The 21,794-nt window shown below is 43.9% G+C and overlaps 1 protein-coding gene across 22 annotated transcripts in view; it reads right to left on the reverse strand.

The window, feature by feature from the left end:
• The window catches only part of ATXN2 (ataxin 2), a 1,802,199-nt gene that overhangs the window by 1,500,258 nt on the left and 280,147 nt on the right, over nt 1-21,794 (reverse strand). For all 22 annotated transcript variants that reach the window (XM_086943042.1, XM_086943056.1, XM_086943053.1 and 19 more), the window contains one exon: nt 7,604-7,754. In XM_086943042.1, coding sequence (XP_086799168.1) covers nt 7,604-7,754 — 151 coding nt within the window. The remainder of the gene's footprint in view (nt 1-7,603; nt 7,755-21,794) is intronic.

The raw sequence follows: 21,794 nt of genomic DNA on the forward strand, positions 1-21,794 counted from the left end.
TTGTGACGCTGTGCGAGGGCTGCAGCATTTCCCCCTTGAGCTACGTACCTCTTCTGCTGTGGCCGGGCATGGCTCCGCCCCCCTGCTCCCGTTGACTTCTTCTCGACCGGCCGGGCTTGGCTCCGCCGGTCTAGTAGCGAGAATACAACCCCCAGGATCCCTTGGAGCAGGAAGTATCATCACCAGGAGCCAGGAGGCGCATAAAGCCCCGCTTAGTCCCTCGCCCCGCGAGGATGCGCGCAGGACGCGCCGGGCTAAGCCCGGGCAAAAGACGTGTCCTCTGTGGCCCTCAGAGGCTGGAGGAGGCCGGGACGGGCCATACCATTGACATCCATGCCCCGGGAAAACCAGCGCCCCTACATTCTACTACTCTGAACTGGACTGCAACCATCCGTATGTTTTTTTACATCATATATTTACCTGTCTGCCTCGATCACTAGATCATTGTGCAAATCTCGTAGCTTAAGCAATCTAGCACATCAGCTTATCAGCGTCCATGAACAATATCTCCAAAGGGCGCTAAGGCAGTTAAGGGTAGGATATCCCTAGAGGGAGGGTCATTAAGAGGTACGATTGAGCAGTATCTTACAAAAGCTGCTTCGGCGCTCGGGCAAGAGATTGAAATGGCAGAGCGCCGTTTATCCACAGACCTCCAGAATAGACGCTCTTCGCTAGGGCCAATCCAATTAGCCGCAACCCCTAACTTGAATAGTAGGAAGACAACCCCTGCTAACAATGACATCAGTATCCCCTCTATCTTTTGCGATGCTACCACACTATCGGAGACTAGTACACCTTATAGTAATAGGAATTCCAGCTTAGACCCCTCACTAGAAATTATTCCCGAGGAATCCTTGATACTCCATCCCTTAATGTCTATTCCAAAGAATAATCTGCAACTTACACCCCTACCACCGATCAATAAGCCTACATTAAAGAGAAAGAGGGGGGGAAATACCCACAAAGGTAGGCGGGTAAAAGTACCTAATATTGCCCAGAATCCCCCAATGACGAGGAAGATAGGATCTAAGAACACAACCCCAGCCCAGACACTGGCTCACCCCTGCCCACATGAAGACCTATTAGGGAACATAGAGCACCTGGTAAGATCCTTATTGTTACCCCTTGTGGAAAGAACTAAAAGGCTAGCAACTCAGCTGCAGTCCTTAGAAATAGCTATAACCTCAAATACAACTTTTTAAAAAGGTTTGCTAGCAGATAATAGTAAGAAATCTGGAATAGACAACCTAAGTAAAGTGGATAATATCCCTAAACTGACACCTTTAAGTAAAGGGAATAAAATTGTCAAACCAACACTCCAGGTATCAGAAAAAATACAGGCTGCCTCTAAAACCAATATCGACCTACAAACATCTAAATCATCTAGGGCGAAGGAATCCGAAGCACCTCCAAGCAAAACAGCAGATATGTGTGGAGAACGTAGTGGGAGGATGTTAGATCCTACGAATTCCAAAGGTTCAAATATACAGATTGACTTGCCCCCAGAAGCCGCCCCATACGTGGCAATATTGACAAGGGTCCCAGAATTTAAACAAGGGTAAAGGAAGGGTACACTGACCTAAAAAACAAAGTGATAAATTGGTTAGTGAACAACAGACCACTACCTCCCAATATCAATGGGGAGATCATAAATGTGAGAAGGCTTGGGTGGGTAGGCAAGAGGCTGAAAGACACTCAGGGAGCTGTAATAATCATAAATTTTAGGGACGGAAGGGTCATTTCGTACCTAAATGACTGGTACCAGGTGTCTGAGATTGGTGGAGAGGGGATAAGGATACACGACTTGAGCTACTTTTATCCTAGGTCATTAATAAATCGGCAACCTAGGATAAGCAAGCCACACTATTACAACACCTTGGGAGGGACAGTTTTTAACATCCAAACATCAAACAGATTTTCCCCCTTTCTAGGCTTGGATGAGATTGATTGACTTACCAACTTATCACCTATGGTTCTAAGTAGAATAGGAGTAGCGAATACACTGAACGCTCCTATGAGCTCACTATCACCTAGTTCACAGCTAATTAGCAGCAGGACTCCTACTGAGTGAAAGGCATTCTAGAAGAGGAAATTATTGTCCAGCCCTCCTCAATTGGCACTGAACCAAATGGGGTTGGGGAGGGTAAACCAGGCATAATTCGTATCCTCTCCTGGAACATTGCAGGCCTCAAAAAGAAACTGGATATTCCAGATTGGCACAAATGTATAGATAAATATGAGATTTACATGTTCCAGGAGATGTGGAGCTTGGTACCCTTGTAGAAGTCTGGTTATACCACCTTCTATGTCCCTGCCGTAACTCAAGGCTTGGGTCGCCCATCGGGGGTCCTACATATATGGGTTAAGATAAAAACTAATTTGGATATTTCTGTCCATAATGCAAATTCAGAGGACATCCTACACTTATCCTTTAAAGGACCCCTGAATGGCAATAGAGTTGACCTTTTCAATGTACACGCCAGAGGAAGCCCAAGCAATCAAAACTCGACCACAGTTTTATCCCTGGAAACAGCTTTAGCAGGTATCCTCCACGATCCAATATCATCTTAGGAGGTGATTTAAATTGTATGTATGAACCCCCAAGTAAGGAAGATCTGCTCGGGACTAGTGAGCAAGATATGAAATACTCTATCCCTACAATAACCTGAGTCCCATTAAGAGATGGACGGTCAAGGCCCTACAGATAAATGCCCTGACACTGGAACACAATCTGCGGGCCCTTAACGGGACAACAACTTCGGACCCCAATGGGGCTATGACATTCAACAGGCTGAATGGCCCCTCACGCATTGATTATATCATCTTAGATTTAAGATTATGGGGAATGTAGTAGATATGGAGGTCAAACAGATGCCAGATAGTGACCACAATCCACTTTGCGCTGGCATCAGATGGGAAGCTAAAGGGAAGCCCATAAATCCTTACCTTTCCACAAAAGCAGTAGTTCCATCTAATTGCAATCGTAGGTTAAAATGGGATAAGGTGGCATGTCAGGAAGAAACACTGTCTAGTATATCTCTCCAGGTGGCATCTAAGACAGTGGAACTCTCCCTTTTTAATTCCATGCTCAATCCCATGCCAGGGTTTGATCTCAGTGAATCTTACAAGGCCTTTATAGATATTATAGGCTCCCATTTTAAAATTGAGGGGACCAGAGGTAGGAAAAATCTTGCATACAAAAGTGGCAATCCCTGGTTTACCGCAGAATGCAGGGAAAGGAGAAAAGCCATCTCTTATAGCCCTACGGAAAAAAGATCCTGTGGCCGTAAGGTTAGCGAGACGGGAATATAGAAATATCACGGTATCTGCAAAACGGGCATGGGAGTAGGATCATTGCCAGGAACTCAGGAAGGCGGCCTTTTTAAAAGACTCAACTCTCTTCTGGGATCTATTAAATAAACTAACTAGAAGGGGAACTGACTCCGTCCCAAACAATATAACCAAACAACAATGGTTTTCCCACTTTTTAAATCTTTATAGTTGGGAGGATGGTGCAGAGCAAATACCGGTTGTCCAACTAGATCCAGAGCCAGAGACTATGGATCCTAAATTAGTTGATCCCATTACACTCTCTAAGGTTCAGGCAGCCGTTAACAGCATAGCCCCTGGAAAGGCTGCTGGCCCGGATGGTTTACCAGGCGATCTAATTCTCCATGTTTGGGCCAACCTCATTTTACATTTGATGAATCTCCTGTTACAGGGCCATTCAGTCCCAGATTCCTGGAAAGGAGCGGAAGTGGTCGCAATACACAAGAAGGGGGCGAGAGAGGACCCTGCCAACTACAGACCAATAAGCTTAATTGATGTAATCCAAAAGGTGGTTGGCAGGGTTCTGATCTCCAGAATGGTGGTTTGGCTAGAGGAGGGAGACATGATTTAGGCAGAAATAGGTACAATGGACCAAGTCTTCAGATTTACAGCTACATATTAGAAAACTGTGTCCATTGGCAAGGGGTCGTTGTATTTGGCCTTTATTGATCGTAAAACTGCTGTTGACCTTGTACCGCAAGTTAAATTGTGGCAGGTGCTGCATGACATGGGCCTACCGAGATATCTCCTAGAGTTAATCAAAAGATTGCACAATGGTACCTATGCGAGAATCAGATGGGGGAGTGCAGGAGAATTGACTGAGAGAATACCAGTACAGAGGGGGTACGCCAGAGAAGTGTGATGGCTCCCACCTTGTTCTCCCTCTTTATAAATGGGGTGGCAGACCATTTGAGGAAGGACCCAGTGGATGACCGCACCCTGGTAGGTGAAAAGATACCAACCCTCCTCTTTGCAGACGACACCCTTCTAATGTCCAAAACCCCCTTTGGTCTCCAGAAACTTTTAAATAGGTTTAGTGCCTTCTGTGAGGAACCTGGGCCCACAATTAACACCGCTAAAACTAAACTAATGGTGCTGTCTAGCAGCAAGAAAGTTAGGAGGATTAATGTTTCGCTTAATGGTATTTTACTTGAGGAAGTGGAAGCCTTTGACTACTTGGGAGTCAGGATAAACCGTAAAATGAAGTGGGACTCCCACGTAGCTAAAATGCTTTTAAGCCTTAAAAGAGTGGCGGAAGCTATCTCTAGAGATCATCGAGCGACCTCCAGTAGACCCATTAGCCCTGCTTTAACGGTCTACGATGGTAAGGCCCTGGCAGCTGCAACCTACGGGCCAGAACTGTGGAGCTTCGACAGAGTCCCAGATTTAGTTAAAGCAGAGAATACGTTTCTGAGAGAGCTAGTGTGTCTCCCTACTTCCACTCCCTTAAAACCATTACTCCACGACATGGGTCGCCGTTCTTTTAAAGACATTGTTGGCCTTCGGCCTCTACTTTATTGGGTACGTCTTAGGACACCGGAGCTTGTCAACTATGCAGCTGTCCTTGATTATCTTATTAATTTGAACTCTCCAATGAAGATTGGCTGGCTAAACAAATTGAGGGATCTGGTGTTCAATTTGGGGCTAAGTGAAGAGTGGATCTCTCAGTCACCACCCCCTAAGGAAATCATCAAGAAACTCTATTGGGAGTGGATTCAAGCAAGGGACTTGAAAAATCTAAAGGGGGGCTTTTCAACCGACCAGTTTTTGCTCCATAAGCCAGAGAGGAAGCTAGAACCCTTTCTGGATTTCATTAGAAACCCAAGAGACAGAACTTTGTTTTTGAAATTGAGGTATGGAACCCTACCACTGAATATCTTTACTAGAAGCTGGAGAGACTTCTCTCACCATCAAGCTACCTGCCCGGGTGTGCTAATCCCACTGAGTCTCTAGCTCACTTCTTGTTTGCCTGTAGGGCGTACAGGGGGCCCAGAAGAAGATGGCTAAGACCAGTTTGTAGAGAACTGGGAACAAGGCAATATTCAGTGGCTCTCCGCATTTTAACAACAGACACTACATCTATGATGGTAATCTGCGGAGTTGCAACATTTCTGGGGAAAGCATGGCAAATACCAACAAAGCTTGCTCAACTGAGAATGGGGTAGGATACCAAGTGGTATAACTGTGTTATTATATCAACTAGCACTTTATTAACTAGCACTGGAACAAATCAGACTGGACTTTATTTTTACTACTGATGTGTATTTTAATTTGTTTTTTAACTTGCTCCTTCTCTTTTGTATTTTGGAACTTGTTTTATCTATTTTACTCTTCGTGATGAAATTGTAAATTATATTTACTTTTATGATACTGTGTTATCGAATAAAGTATTACAACAACAACATATAGTGTATAGCACTCCATTGATAGTGTGTAGAAATCAGGTTTCTGTGAATACGTATAATTTGTGCATCACCAAGTAAAGTCTTGATTTGTTTTCATTCTATTGAAATCTCGGTTTCCAGCACACTTCAGCATTTAAAAAAAAGGTGATCCCCCGCAAGTTAATACCACTCCAGAGCCCAATGGAGCAATAGCTCAGCTCAAGAGCTTATTGTTCCCGATATTAACTTGTCTGTATTTTGAGAATGTTAGTTGAATGTGTGCGACTGAAGAATGTGAGTTAAATAGATTGACCGGAATGCTTTTTTAGTCCTGTCTTTGTTCTCTTAAGGATTCATGAGGAGTTGTAGGGGTAAATTCATAATTGCATTTATTGCTATTTGTTTTCTGTAAAGAAAATTATGTATTTGTTGAAAACAGACTTATTATATTACATGTAAATAAATATTTACAAATATCTGACTAGGCTATGCGAGTTAACTATTCCCATGTTGGCAATCTCAATTCCTTTTTTCAATTAAGTTTCTAGAGTTATAGAGAGACTTTTCTCTGATTTATCCAAGGAAGGCGTTATTATTTCCCTTTTGTTAGGGTCTTTTAGTGTATTATGTTCAGAATTAAAGCCACTGTTCTACCAGGTGGATATTGAGTTTCTCCTCAACTAATTACCAAGGTGGATAACATATGGGCTATATCTAATGTTCACAATGCTAACAGAGATGGGAGGGACAAGGAGAAATCTACCATGCACGATTATGCCACCATCCCGATATCTGAGGGCATGGATCCTTTCTTGATCCTGGCTAAAACGTTTGGGATAAGTCACTTCTGACTAAACTTTACCTGGGCATTATGAGGAGCTACCTTTGCTTCCCAATGGGTCAATTCGAATCAGCATCTATTTTAATTTGCCTGTGCGACTAAACATCCCCCTTCATTTTGTTGCTGTTAATAAGTATTATGAATCTATCGAACGGCAATATATTCTTACTGCTCTTAAGGCATATCTGTTTTAGAAGTATAAACTTGCTTAACATTTCTTGCGAACGCTGTGTTATCCAGTGATTTGCTATGCAGTGGGGTGCTTTTTAAAAAAAAAAAACAGCCTAACATTACGTTTTCAAAATGTCCTTTCATCAGTATGTCACACTATAATAAATGTGCTTCTATAAAGTTTTACTTGTATATTTTATCTGTTTTTGTATTTGATTTATTAATAATCTAAAAAAGCTTTGATTGATTGAACCACATTCCCTATAACTGTCTGTGCCTTATAGGCGTAGTGTTCTTTCATGGCAACATGTATATATTCTCACTTGTCCCTGTGACAGTGCTTTCCTGAATGTGTGTCAATGTGTCCACTTTCACAATGCTGATGTAGTCATTCTTTAGTGATATTAGAATTTATTGTCTAGAGGTCACTGCATTGCTAACCTAGTGTTGGTTTATTGTACAAACTGCACAGGTACCAATGTGGCTCTGGTGCTAGGTGACTTATGTCCCATGGGTTGACTCTCTTACATTAACCCCTTAACTGCTGCCAACGGTCGTCACGAGCACTACCTCCCCAGTGCTGCGCACGACCGTTGGCCGTCGGGCCAGCATTCGTTCTTCGAACGTTCAGCACTGGGCGCTGAACGTTCGAAGCTCTGATGAGGTTAATAAAAATAAATATTAAAGGTATGTTTACACAACATGAAGTATAACTGCAAAAAGCAGAAACAGAAATGAGTAACAATGTCTTTCCCTGATTTGCCACCAGTATAACTGTATAGAATGTACTAGCATTGCTTAAATTCATGTTGGAAATAATATATAATATTTGTATGAATGGTTTAAGGAACACATGTTTAAATAATGGAAAACATACCTCTTTTTGCATAACTGACATCCATGTCTTTAAAGTGCACAACAACAAAATCAGAAGACTTGAAAAGAATACTCTCTACAATATCTTCTCGTTTTGGACCCACACCGGATTCTGTAGTTTTTTTATGAGCTGCATCAAGCACCAAATCGCACTAAAATCAAAGAAAGTTCATGATTAAATAAAACTTTTATTTCTGTTAAAAACCATTACAAGTGTATTTTAAAATGACATTTCATCATTTACTTTTCTTAAAACTATAAAATATGTACATAGATCATTATTATTATGATAATAAACAACATACAGTACTTGGTTCTTTGGGATCAGTTGATGGGGATTTGGTTCTCCATTGCAGTGTCATTAAAATTTGAAGCCCACCTTGCCATGTGCAAATCCTACCACTAGCAAATATTTGCTCAGGGCAAAGATTATGTGGAGCATGGTGTCCCTTTTCATTACTCTTAAAGCTTTGTCTCGTAAATCCCAGTGTTTTAAATTGTGGGCAGATCCATTTCTTCCTCATCTTATAATAAACTGTGCAAAAAATACAAGATGTGTTCATGATTAGGGATACCTTTGTCCTTTCATTGTGTTAATTTTTATGTTTTTCTACACTAATTAAGTGTAACCATCAGTTAACACTGCAACATATACTGGGGTAAACACAAATCGCATTAAATGTTTACTATTGAGCAACCACAGTGGCAAAACAAAATGCTGTTAAACCAGGCTGCAGATCACAGCTTTAACATTATTTATGTTTTGGAAAATAACAAGCAGTATAAATTAAATCGGAAGCTTTGTGACCACATACTCAATGTTCGCCAGGAGTGCACTTATATGGATTATGGCAGGGGCACCTTTTGAGCACACACATGCTGTGATCGACAAAGAACGGCGTTATGTCTTATTGAGAGGTAGACTGCTTGGCTAAGCCATTACGATGGAAATTATCTACGCCCCATACCAAGACCAGCTGGTGTTTTTACAAACTTTATCCACCCAACTGGCCTAATGGCTGCTAAAGATATCCTAGTGGGGGAGATTATAACTGTGTGGTGGACGTTGTACTGGACTGCTCCACCCCCTCCCCCCCTCTTTGCAAGGGGCACTTGCACATAGAATCTCGGAGGGCTTCAGGAATTGGATGGAGCGGTGGGATGTGGCAGACATCGGGAGTGCCCACTGCGGGCTAGACCGGGACTTCTACTACTCTCACATACATCACCTACATACCCGTTGGATAGGTTTATTTGCTCCACCAGGTTTAGCCAATGGGTGACGCACACTGAGAACCTGGGCCGTACGGTGTCTGACCACAGTCTGCTCCTCCTGAAGCTTGGACCTGGGCCGTACAGTGTCTGACCACAGTCTGCTCCTCCTGAAGCTTGGAACTATCAGGGAATATCTGGAGATTCACACATGGAGATATACCCCCATCACTTGACGATGCATGCTTTAGAGACACATTGGTGAACATTGTTACAGATTATTTTGCTCATAATCAAGGTGCTGCCTCGTCCGCAGCAGTTGAATGGGAGTCATTCAAGGTAGTGGTGAAGGGACACTGCATGGCTCAGTCGGTGGGAGTGACCTGGATGTTAAGCTGCATGATTTAAATAATGTATTGGGGGCAGATGAACATACAGTCTAGGCTTAGTGAGGCCAGGGATCTTTAGAACACCACAACTACAAAGCATACATGGCGAGGGCACATGAAGAGGGTAGACCTGGTAATCTACTGGCATGGCTTATTCAGCCAGAATCCCGGGGACACCTTATACCTAGGTCTGTTAGAGAGATGATATACAACTTTATGCCCCTGGTGAGATAAGTGCAGCTTTAGGGCAATATTATGAATCCCTATATGAAGACCGGAACCGATGTACGGCTTTTTTTTTTTGTCCTTATTAGCCACTTAATCGTTTCAGGGATACTCTAGCTGCAGGAAGACGATCACTGCTGTACCATCGCGAAACCAGAGATTTGCTTCACGACCTCCCACAGAGTAGATCTGATGTCTTAGTGAGGAAGAGCCCCGCACAAACTATCTCCATTCGAACCCATTATTGGCCGATAGTCCAGTAGCATTGTGGCATGGGGTGCCTCCCATTGGACATGGAAACTTAGGCTTAATCATCGGACCCGGGGGGGGAAAATAAAAAAACATCAGGCGTATCAGTTATCCCGTCTCCAATCTACTAAAAAGTTCCAAAATCTCAGAGTTCGAGGGCTACAGGCTCTAGCTAGGTCTACTTTCGATATTTCGTGAAGTGACGACAACCACTCTGCATGGGTCGGCGGATTTACATTAACCCAGTTTTTGCATAGTTCTCTTCTTGCTATTAAGATGGCATAATATAGAAATTCTCTTTCTAGCCCCTTAATGTTATTGGTTAGCCCAAAGATGACTAACGACCAGGAGAGAGGAATAGAGATTTGAAGCATTGATTCAAGTGATGTCTTAATTTCTTGCCAGAATGTCTTGACATTCGGACACTCCCAGAACATATGTAAGTCTGAGGCAGCTGGGAGGGAGCATTTACTGCAGCACTTCCCTGGTTGAAACTTGGAGAGCTTTTTAGGGGAATAGTACGCTCAATGTAGTGTAAATAGTTGGTAAATAGTTGGTTACGCCTCAACCAGGCGGGTTTAATGGTTTTGTAGAGAAGGCTAAAAGATTATATCCATTTCTCTTCTGCCTGGGATTCTCCCTCTCCAGCCCACAGTTTTAACGGAAGGCTAAATTCACCCTCTGCTTCTTCCATAATGTTCCAGTAGAAGAAAGATACTTCTTTCCCACCAATGTACGGCTTAATGACATTTCTTAACAGAGTGCCCTTGCGGGGAACTGCACATAACAAAACAACAGTATGTCGGCTGCAGGTGGTGCAAAAGTGTCTGGACCCAAGGACGGTGTCAACCTTCACTGGCTTAAAGTGGAGAATTGTGTTAAATTTAAAGCCTTGTGCTTTATGTTTAAAATCATATCTGGAACAGCCCCACAATACTTGCAATCGTTAATCCAACTGTATACACCTCCTTGTCTTCTGCGTTCTGCTGGACAGTTCAAATTTGTTACCCCCAGAATCAAACTTCCAAGGAAGGGCGGCAGGTCTTTTTCCTTTCTGGGTCCCTCCTTATGGTATTCTCTTCCTATCTCTATACACGAGGAAACCGTTTTTGGAAGTTTCCGTAGAAGAGTGAAGACATGGCTATTTAATCAGTAACTCACTATTTATTTTCCTTTCTACCTGGGGTAGCTGTGTGCCTTACACGTTTAAATAACATAACAGAGGAGAAAAGCCTGGTGCACCGGTGGCCATGCTTGTCTCACAGAATTAGACCTTCAGATATGATAATTGAACGGTTTTGTAATTTGTAAGTGAACTGGTATGACCATTCAGTGAATGGACTGCAGCACTCATCTATGTGAGAGTTCAAAGTCACAGATAAGAATCCTGGCGAAGCTGAATCAGGCTTTTATTTGACTGAGGTTGACGTAATGTAGTCTAATTAGTTGGGCAATAAAAGAGTCTCATAATGTTATTTAACGAGTTTTGATGGCACTATCCTTTATTTTATGACCGCCTTGCAGCACTAGCATATGTAGAAGAACCCTGAGTGAAAGGTTTAAAATGTTCAAGGGTTCGTACTAAACATTTTACACATTATTCTTACTCCCAAAGTCCAGGATCCAGAGGAACTTGCAGCACCACTAGTCCCCTTTGGGTAGGTAGCCATGTTTTCACTAGGCTTCACGATCTGTACACCTGCACGCTCAGCATACAGTAGTTCGTGGATTCAAAACACTCCAGTGTAATAATTAGTCCGCGAATTCAGAACACAAACGTATTGTGCTCATATGCTAGTCGGGTATTTTACCTAGAGTAATATGATATCCCAAGTGTACTATATGGTAGGGTTTTTACCCAAAGATTCTTATTCTTTTGTTTGTGTGTATTATAGTGCGGTGCTCACATTGCTCTCTATGACTGTGTTTTATTCCTGGGACAAGTCAACCTATTTATAAAGTAGTCCAGAAAGAATGGATAAAAATGGCCTTTAAGTAGGTTTAAAAGTATTTGGGTGATGTGTGTCGGGGAGGGCTAAACACCGGAAAAAACAAGACTTATGCATGACCTTCGCAAATGGGGAGAACAAAAAATGGAGAGATGATGTCAGCAAATGGAAAGCCTATGGGGGGGCTGTAAGCCCTCAAGTAGATACATGTCTCAGTTCGAGACAGCGCATGCAAGATGTTGAGATCAGAGACCTAAAAGAGGTAGTTCAGTAGTGCTTTCAGTCAAACTTTTTGTTTGTTAATTTAGTCAACTGGATTTACTTTTTCAAATCAAACCAGCATTTGCAATGCAATAGGTCTCGCATTATTTAAGTTTGAGCTATTGGCATTGATAAATAATGCAACAGCAATAGCTCAAACTTTAATAATGCGAGACCTATTGCATTGCAAATGCTTGTTTGTCATTGCAGATTAACTTGTTTTCATAAAGTATAGTGAGTTAGGTGTAACTTAGTTTGCATAATTGTGTAGCTTAAATTGCATGTATATGAATCAGGCAAGTGAAAACTGGCAATAGGTAACAAAAAATGGCCAGAGAAAGGGTTTAGTAGGCAAAACCACACAGCATAGTCATCGAATTAGGAGCATTCAAGGAGCAGACAATCACAAGAAATGCGCACAAGGCTTACACCCACAAGGAATTAAATCAGAAAAGGGTACTTCCTATTTCACAAGACTGGAAAAATGATTTGTTCCAACTTATCTTGGCTGTAAACTATATATTTTCCAAATGGTTGTGTCAGGAATAGCACTAGGAAAAACTAAAAACCAAGGAAATTGTTTTCTTCTTCCATTATTTACTGCAGTAGAATATTTATTCTACTGTTGTTGTGCGCATTTGTAATTACATGGATAATTTGAATGTTTGTCACATTGTACCAGGTCACAACAAAATGTTCTTTATGTGTGATTAAGAAACAATTACAAAAATAATGTATACCAAGTACAATTTAGTGTATGGTGCAATTTGAATTGTTAGTGCATTGCTTGCCATTGCAGTTCTGGCGCTGCATTTCCCCTAGCTGTAACACCTTCTTTAGGCTGTTTGTTGTAATCTGGCGCTCTCTTGTGGTGATTCTGCTTGGTGCCATAAGGCAACAGTCTTAATTTAGCACTGGGTTTATCTCCAAGTTCAAAAGTTGAAAAACGTGACTTAATTAGGTGCTATCATTTCCCCTGCACAGCTCCATCGTCTTCTTCCGTACGCCCACCCCTCTCGTATGTTGTTAGACCAATGGCAACAGCCCATGTACACTTCAGCACAATACAGAGGAATGGTCGTCCATTTTACAGACTGACCTTAAACTACCAGCATTCGGCCAGTTGAACATAATGCACGTGCAATGCAATGTCACAGTTAAAACAAAAAAAGTTAAGATGCTAATTCTGCTGATGAAGACATTGCATCCCCTCGTGTGCCCTATTCATTATGCAAAGGCGGCAGAATATGAAGTGGAGCCGAGTGATCGGGGGCGATCTAATGATCTCCCACACCTACTCGTCGGCTGCGATTTTAATTAACACTCCAAGGAGGATTGTCAAGTGTAATCAAAAACATTGTCGCGTATAAAGCCGAGGCAAGAAATCAATAGTTTGCATCAAAAAAGGGTAAGGCCTGGCATGACTGAAGCATTTCATTGCTTTGTTCCAATAAACAACAAGTGGCGCGCACGTCACGCCTGTGTGGGCACAATCATAGTTCCTCCCACGGCCTATTGGTGTCGATTATGCGCTTGGTGCGCGTAATCGACACCATTGGCCATGGGAGGAGCTATGTGCTTGCTTCGGGACAATTGCGTGCAGTCTTTTACAATAAGACGCGCACGAAGGCCAATGGGGGAGCTGCAAAGGAAACGCACATGCACGAGCGTGTGCGATTCCTAGGTCAGCTCACAATCCCCGTTTTTTGATTACTATAGCTCACGCGGCTTGCGTGAGCACTGCTACGCAGTGCACCGCAGGTCGCAAGACCTAAAAAGGAGTATAAATAAATAATTTTGCATCCACGCAGGCAGACCTCCATTACAGCCCGTTGCCTGCCCTGTCATAATTGTTGTTGCCGGTGCTTTAGGAACTCCAGCATCCAACTTTCCTCACTGCGCGCTCCCACCAGGAGGCGGTCAGGCAGTGATCTTTGACCCTGTGTGAGGCGTATATCAGGGGAAAGGCCCTTCCGCAGCGCTGTACGCAGGAAGACCTCCATGACAGCCCATTGCGTTCCCCGTCATCATTGGTGGTGTTGTTGCTTCGGGGACTCCAGCAGCCAGCATTTCTCACTGTGTTCTCCTGCCAGGAGGCAGCCAAGCAATGATCTTTGACCCCATGTGAGGTGCATATCAAGGGAAAGGCATTTCCACAGCACTGAACGTGTGCCCATCTGCGGCCAACTGAGGTTGGGCTGGGCTCACCCTCTGGTTCTTGAAACTCTATCCCAGGACCCAAGATAGGAGACTTGGCAAGAACTTTTTGAGCTTTTATGTTTGCTATATCCTATAGTTAGTTCTCGACTATTAAGGAGATAGACATGGGCAAGCGGACACTTGCTCAAGCGCCTGGAGGAAAGCTCCAAGCCAGTAGAATCTGCTAATGTCGTGTTGAACAGCAAAATTATTAATGCTGAGGCAGGCTACGACAAAGTCCACTCTGAGTAGCGCAATGGAGGATGCTGATGAAGAGGTTGTTTTATTTGACCCGGGGCCCGCATGCAACAGTGTAACAGAAAAAATGAACTCAAGCCAGTCCACGCTCCTTGAGTCTCCAACGATCCACTTTTGATTTCCAAAGTATCTCATAACAGCGGGCCAACCCCACCCCCAACAAAGAAAAGTCGCCATTGGACCTGTGTGACCGCGGCTTTAGACTACCAACGGACCTGTGGGGCAAAAGCTTGCCAGGGATGCAGTTGGGAGACGTATGGCAAGTATCTTGTAACATTCTGTATTCCACGGTGTGTGCCGCAAATTTAAGGGGGAACCACATTTTCTGTCTTCACAGGGTTTATTGGACTCCACTTAGATTGTCCAAACAAGGGAAAGGTCCCAAGCTGAAATGTCCAAAATGTGGCCAGGAAAAGTGGGTGATATTCACATGTTCCATGGAGTGTTTAGAGAACCAAGGTTTCTGGAGAGAAACAAGTAATTGTAGGTCTGTGATACTCGGTGAGACACTTCAGGTAAGCAAAATTCTTGTTTTTTTGGGCTCCCGGAATCTTATAAATCTTTTCCAATCAATATGAGAATGTTGTTTTTTATTGATGTTGCTTGCTCGTAGAGATATTTGTAAAAACTGGATAAAGAACACTTCCTTGACCAAGGTGGACTGGATGATATCTGTTAAATATACAATCCGGTTAGATAGGGCGTCAGAAAGTAAGAGGAATGAATTTTGGGTTCCTTATGAAAATTGGTTAAATCCTCTGATCAAATTCAGTCCTATGATTAGGCCTTTATATCGTATTACTTCACTACTCTGGTGTTGGCTTCACAGATGGCTGTGTCTAACGGAGCTAACCACGGTTGGAGAAATTGTGTGTAAAGTGACCCATCCTTGGCTCAAAACAAAGATCTCTGGCTGGTGCTTTGTTAAGGGGGACCCCAGAGCACGTTTGTCTGTTTTTCTTTCCAAGGCGAATGAAGACAAAAAAGAAAAGAAAAGTCGCCAGCTCTTGGTTATGGTGGCCCCTAGCTCAAAGAAGGGGAGAATAGTTAGTAGCTCCTCCCTTGAACCAGTGAGTTGCCAAGCTTTTAGAGATGCGCCTGTGAGAGGTACTGAGTCCCGAGAGGACTGTGGCAGTATTCTCAGCAACCCCGAATAAGAAATAGTTTTTGATCGCTACTGATGAAGGACAAAATCCAGAAACACGTGTCTAGAGATGAACAGCACTACCTGCACCAGATTTGGTGAAATATTACTACTGATATTCAAATAAGCGCCAATTGTGAACTGCATTCACCATAATGCAAAGGGGCGAACTCAGCTGGGATGTGAGGCAGTGTGCCCTCATCCCCCTTCTTAGTTAATGTAATCCCAGATCTAAAACAGACTATTTAATAACCTGGTCACATCACTTAAAAAGACCCAAACTGGAGGAGCCAAGATGGCGACCGGAGCGGACGTGTAGTCGCCCGGCTCCGCCGGCCCTTGAGCTCCGCAACGCTATCCTGACTATCTTCCTGGTTGACTCCGGCGGCGGAATGCGTGTGAGGACGAGCTGAGTGCTCCGTTCCTCTTTCGACTTTCTAGCGCTCCTAGGTGCTGGAGAAACTGGAGGTACGACTCCCGCCCCGGACCCTCGCCTACATGGCCGCTTGTCGGCGGCGCCTGGATGCTTGAATGGGGTCGGCTCGGCTGGACGGTGCGGATAACTCAGTGGAGGCGCCTTCCCATCCGCGGCAATCGCCACCGCGCTGCTGCTGAAGTTCATCGCGGACTACGCTCGTACCAGAACGGCCGCTTTTGAGGAACCCGTCGGTGGTGTTTCTACGCTCCGCAGGGAAGGTGAGCGATGCACGGTATCTGGCGACCCACATCAGCGCAGACGATTGCCCTCTTCCCGCTGCTTAGCCGGGTGGGAGACGTCTTTTGGGAGGTGTACCTGATTTGACTTTGCCGCTGGTAGTCTCGAAGCTCCTCAGCGATACTCGCCTCTACTACACCCTCCCCAGATCTGCTGCTTTGTTACCGGCGCCATGTCTCCCTTTGTTCTCCCGCGGCGAGGGAGAGCTACCATACCCCTGCCCGTGGACAGCCGAGCCCTGCCGGAGCGGCACACTGAACTGCGAGCACCAGCGCTGGCACCCGCCTTAAGAGAACATCAACCTGCACTATCCTACGGCATTATCCTGGCTGCCCTCCGTGATCTCCGGTCGGAGATGGTTGCTGGCTTCCAAGCACTGGGTGATCAGCTGGAAGCCATGAAGTCTACAGTGGCTCGCGAGCGCAGCGCTTGCCCCCAGCCGAGTGAGTGTTTGCCTTTGCCTCCCCATGATGAGACATTGTTTCCCTGCGCCTACTCTGCAGTTAGCCTTGTGGATGTCTCAATCGGAGCCGTCGACTGGCAGCCCTTTCGTTCCGTGACTGCTACATTGTTTCCCCTTCCCCCTGGGCTTGCCTTCATGTTGCCTGCACCGCCGAGTTCAATGGGTGACTCTGCTGAGCAACTCCTATCCTGCGTGTTGACTTCTGACGGGGGGCCCTCAATCCTCTCCCCGCCGAATCTGTACTTTATTGATGCCCTGACGGACCTAATCATGGAGGACAAAGGACTTTGTATTGATGGCTGGTGGCCATTTTGGGATCCTGTTTCTTCTCACAGGCAACCATGTTATCCTGATGTGCACGGGGGGAGGGGCTCTCCTGATGTGGTTGGCGTGAAACTCCGTCCGCGATCGGGCCAGGGCTAAGCTGATCACTCACTGCTGACTGATTTTGCTGGCTGTAGGGGATGGGGTTGGATCTGACTAAAGTTTTTGATGGGCGCATATCGTATGATGTTTTTCCACACCCGCATTGTAGGCTTACTTGATGATGTACTTTACCTTAATAATGGCCGATGTTTCAACTGTGGGTCTCGGGAGGGCCGGGATATTCGGGTGTTTAGTAACGAGTGGGCTCCTCCCCGCCCTTTTCTCTCTGGGAATGTAGATTGATTTTCTCTCTCTCGCTCCCTATATCAAAGGTATTAATGTTCTTTTCTTTTTCATTTCTTTCTTATTCTTTCTCGTCTATATTTCGGGTTTTCTGGGGCGACAGGCACTCTGTGGGGGGGGGGGGCAGGCCGTAGCCTCCACAATGTTGCAGGGTGGGTGGGGTAATTTGCTGTACTCTTGGTTCTATGGGCCTTTCTTTCTATTTTCTGTGCTTTAGACTCTGATTCGTTTCCGGGACTGGGTTGGGGTTGGTAGGGTTGGAGCGACGATGTTTGGGGTGCATGATTGTTAGTAAATTGCTGCCAATGTTTTGCACCGCCACGATATACCTGTTGTTAACCTTCGTCGATGTTTTCAGAATATAACGTCGCCTGCCCGTAGCGTGAAGATACTGTGCGGACTCGAATCCTCTTATTATTCTTCCTTCACTGTATCTTTTGGTGAAAACGTTTTAAAAACTTAAAAAATTAACCTTCACTTCTCCTCTCCCCCGGCGATATGACTCATTCTGATGCAAAGTTCATTGCTCGCTAGTCTTATTGCAGCTGCTGGGGGGACCGTATTGCATGCACTTGTGCTGATGATGTTTCGTGGCCGGCCCGAAGGTTGTAGGCCCGTATTTGTTCTGCTGCTTATGCACAATAAAGGTTTGCAAAAATTTAAAAAAAAAAAAAAAAAGACCCAAACTTCAACCAATCAAAGATAATCAGCCTCATGATCATACACAGAGACAGTAAACCCTCATTTTGTTTAGCAGTAGCGTGAATTAATATCAGTGTTAGGTGAGAATCTAAAGGGGAGGCAGGTGGGCCACATGTGAATCTATGAGATTAACCAAATCTAGATAACTACAATACAGGCAATTACATTTTTTTTCTTTAGAAATCGATCTTTCTTAGATTCACATGCTTGTATCAGAGTAGCAAGCAGTAATATAAAAGAGTAGCCATGCATGTAGTAGGTGGGAAGCAATATAAAGAGTGCACACATTCATGAAATAGATGGCGCAAAGCCTCCTGTTCAACCTCAGCATCTCTTTCCAATGCAGACTCAAGGCAATAATGCCAATTGAATGTGTGCGTGTTATTCCAGGTTGCTACACGACAAATGTCTGTTAATGACACTCCAGCGAACAAAGCTGTTGAAGCTGACACTTTTCTGGCTGACTGCACTGAGATTCTTGCTTTTAAAGGATGACCAGCCTTATAGCGATGCTACATAATGGTAGCAGAGACCTGTAGATTGTTTCGATAAAGACTGCTCTCTCCTAGGGGCACCGTAGGCTTTAAACAATTTATAAGAATATCTGAATTTACTTTTTATTTGGTTGTGAAATACCAGAAATTGCTTAACGTCTAGAGTATGAAAGATACTTTCTGCTGCAGTGTTAGGATTTTTACAGATAGTTGTAAGGATTATAGGTTCATTCAAATGAAAATCCAATGGCACTTAAGGTATAAAACAGTTATTAGGACTGTTGTCATGGAACTGTAGGAACAGTTCTTTTACTGTAAAGGCCTGAGTTTCACTCACTCTTCTCGGAGATGTTAATGGTAATACAAATGCAAGTTTCCATGACAGAAATGTTATGTCCACTTTGGTATAATTTCAAATAGACTTTTCATAAACTGAGAAACTACTTTATAAAGTTGCCAAGGAATTGGGAGTGGTTTGAATGGTGGGAACACTGAACAGTGCTGTAAGGAATTATTTTACAATTTTAATGGACTAAAGGGAAGGTTGATTTTGCACCAGTCTGTATTTTGGCATAGCTCCCGCGTGGACTCTCACTGATGATTGAGTAAGACCTGTATAGGACTAGTCTTAAAGGTACAGTAAAACTGTGTGAAGCCAAAGAGAATGAGTGCAGATTTCGATGGGTGCATCAAATATAAAAATGTCCTGGCTCTATTGGATTTACTGGTAAAGATGGCTCTAGCTTTAGCTAGGATTTCTCTACAGTCGTCTGTAATTTCTAAGCAGTGAAATTAATTTTGCTCAGCTGCCATGCTGATAATTGTAGAGATGTTGGGTCTAGATGAAGAACTTTCCCGTTGTTGAGAGAACAAAGATTAGGAAGACCTGGTATCTGTATGCTTGGTTGTTCTGATATGAATAGGAACTCTGTGAACCAATACTGCTTTGGCCACTAAGGAGCTATTAATATCACCCAGGATGGCTCCTTTATTCTGTGCATTACTGTTGTGATTAAAGGCAAAGAGGAAAAAGAGTAAGCAAATATTCCTGCCCAGGCTATTGAAAACGCAAATCCCTAAGATTCCGGCAGAGGTTGCCTGCTGGCATAGTAACGACATTTCCTGTTCTGATCCATTGCAAACAATTCCAAGCTTGGTCTTCCCCAGAGCTTGCAGATTTTATTCAACTGGATATGATGTAGTTCAAATTAAGGGCATTCTTTGAATGGTCTGCTTAGAGCATGGACTAATACACTGAGTAGCCTGGAACAAGTTCAGCTGATATTCTGATGTGGTTTTAGTTGTCCCTTGAGATTCTGCTAAAGGGGACAAGATAGAGCCCATCCCATGTTCGTTCAGTTATTGTTCAGTTTTGAATAGCTGTTTTGGATTTGCTCCCGTAAGGCTGTAGTGAGCTGCTTAAGTAACTCATCTGTTTCATCTTGCTGAAACCTTATTTAATCAACACTATGTTATAAGTTCCATTGGTAGAACATGGTCTGCCTATAGCCTCTAGTCTCTTGCTCTATTTACCAACTGCCACCCTGGTGACCAACAGATCATACTAGCTGCTGTTACTATGAATAGCCTGCCTTGGGGCACTTTCCTCACATATAATAGGTCCTTTTAAGATTTAAATTGCTACAGGAATCTTGCGTAATCACAAAAACTGAACCGTATTGAACCAAAATGGGGTTGCAAGACATTGTTTTAGGAGTGCCTCAATTAAAGGCAAATGCTACTTACCAGTATGCATCTGTTCTTGGCATGTAGGGCTGCTGACAATAATATCTTAGCATAGATCGCCGCCTAGTGTTGGGTCCGGATGTTTGCACCTTGTTGTCTTAGAAGAGTCTTCGAAGTATCACAAGATAGGTGACTCCTCCCCTGGACTACAGTGCGCATGGGCATCTTCTCCATCTTCAGATTGTTTTTTGCCATTGTGGCAAAGATGGAGTATAGTAAGGTAAGAGATGACCATGAAAGTGTATGTGTGTAAGAGAACCATGCAGCTGACAGGCACCGGGAAGGAGGGTGGGTATATCAATGTCAGCAGCCCTACATGCCAAGAACAGATGCATACTGCTAAGTAGCATTTGCTGTTCGAGGCATGTGGGCTGCTGAATTCATATGTTAGCATAGACTGTCTAGCAGTTTCTCCTCTAGCGGTGGTCACCTGTACCACCTGCAGTGGTTTGAAAAAGAGTTTTAAGGCAGCCTGGCCCACAGCAGCTTGTTGCTTAGCTTGCACGTCAACACAGTAGTGTTTTGTAAAAGTGTGTATGGTAGAGCATGTAGCTGCCCTACATATGTCTTCTAAGGGAATATTTCCTTGGAAAGCCATGGATGCCCCCATTTTACGCGTGGAGTGTGCTTTCTGTTAAAGTGCGCTTCGCTTTTTGATAGCATATTTGAATGCATTTAACAATCCATCTGGCTATTCCTACCTTGGAAGGAATATGCTACTTACCAGTATGCATCTGTTTTTGGCAAGTAGGGCTGCTGACATTCATATCTGTGCATAGATCGCCGCCTAGTGTTGGGTCCGGATGGTTGAACCTTGTTGTCCTGGAAGAGTCTTCGAAGTATCACGAGATAGGTGACTCCTCCCCTGGACTACAGTGCGCATGGGCATCTTCTCCATCCTCAGATTGTTTTTCGCCATTGTGGCAGAGATGAAGATAGTAAAGTAAGAGATGGCCATGCAAAAGACAATGCTGCAGCTGCGACAGGCACCGGGGAGGAGGGCGGTCGATATGCATGTCAGCAGCCCTACATGCCAAGAACAGATGCATACTGGTAAGTAGCATATTCCGTTCGAGGCATGTGGGCTGCTGAATTCATATCTGTGCATAGACTGTATAGCAGTATCTCCTCTAGCGGTGGTTACCTGTGCCAGATGCAGCAGTTTGAAAAAGCGTTTTGAGGACAGCCTGGCCTACACCAGCTTGCTGCTTTGCTTGCACGTCTACACAGTAGTGTTCTGTGAAAGTGTGTATGGTAGTCCATGTGGCTGCTCTACATATGCCTTCAAGAGGAATATTTCCTAGGAAAGCCATGGATGCCCCCATTTTTCGTGTAGAGTGTGCTCTTGGAGGGACAGTTAAAGTGTGTTTGGCCTTTTGATAACATATTTGAATGCATTTAACTATCCATCTGGCTATTCCTGACTTTGATATTGGATTTCCTTTATGTTGTGGTGAAAAGGCAACAAATAATTGCTTTTTTTTCCTAAATGATTTTGTTCTGTCCACATAATAAAG

This window comes from Lissotriton vulgaris, chromosome 11 (genome assembly GCF_964263255.1).
Source record: "Lissotriton vulgaris chromosome 11, aLisVul1.2, whole genome shotgun sequence".
In the NCBI taxonomy this organism is placed as follows: Eukaryota; Metazoa; Chordata; class Amphibia; order Caudata; family Salamandridae; genus Lissotriton; species Lissotriton vulgaris.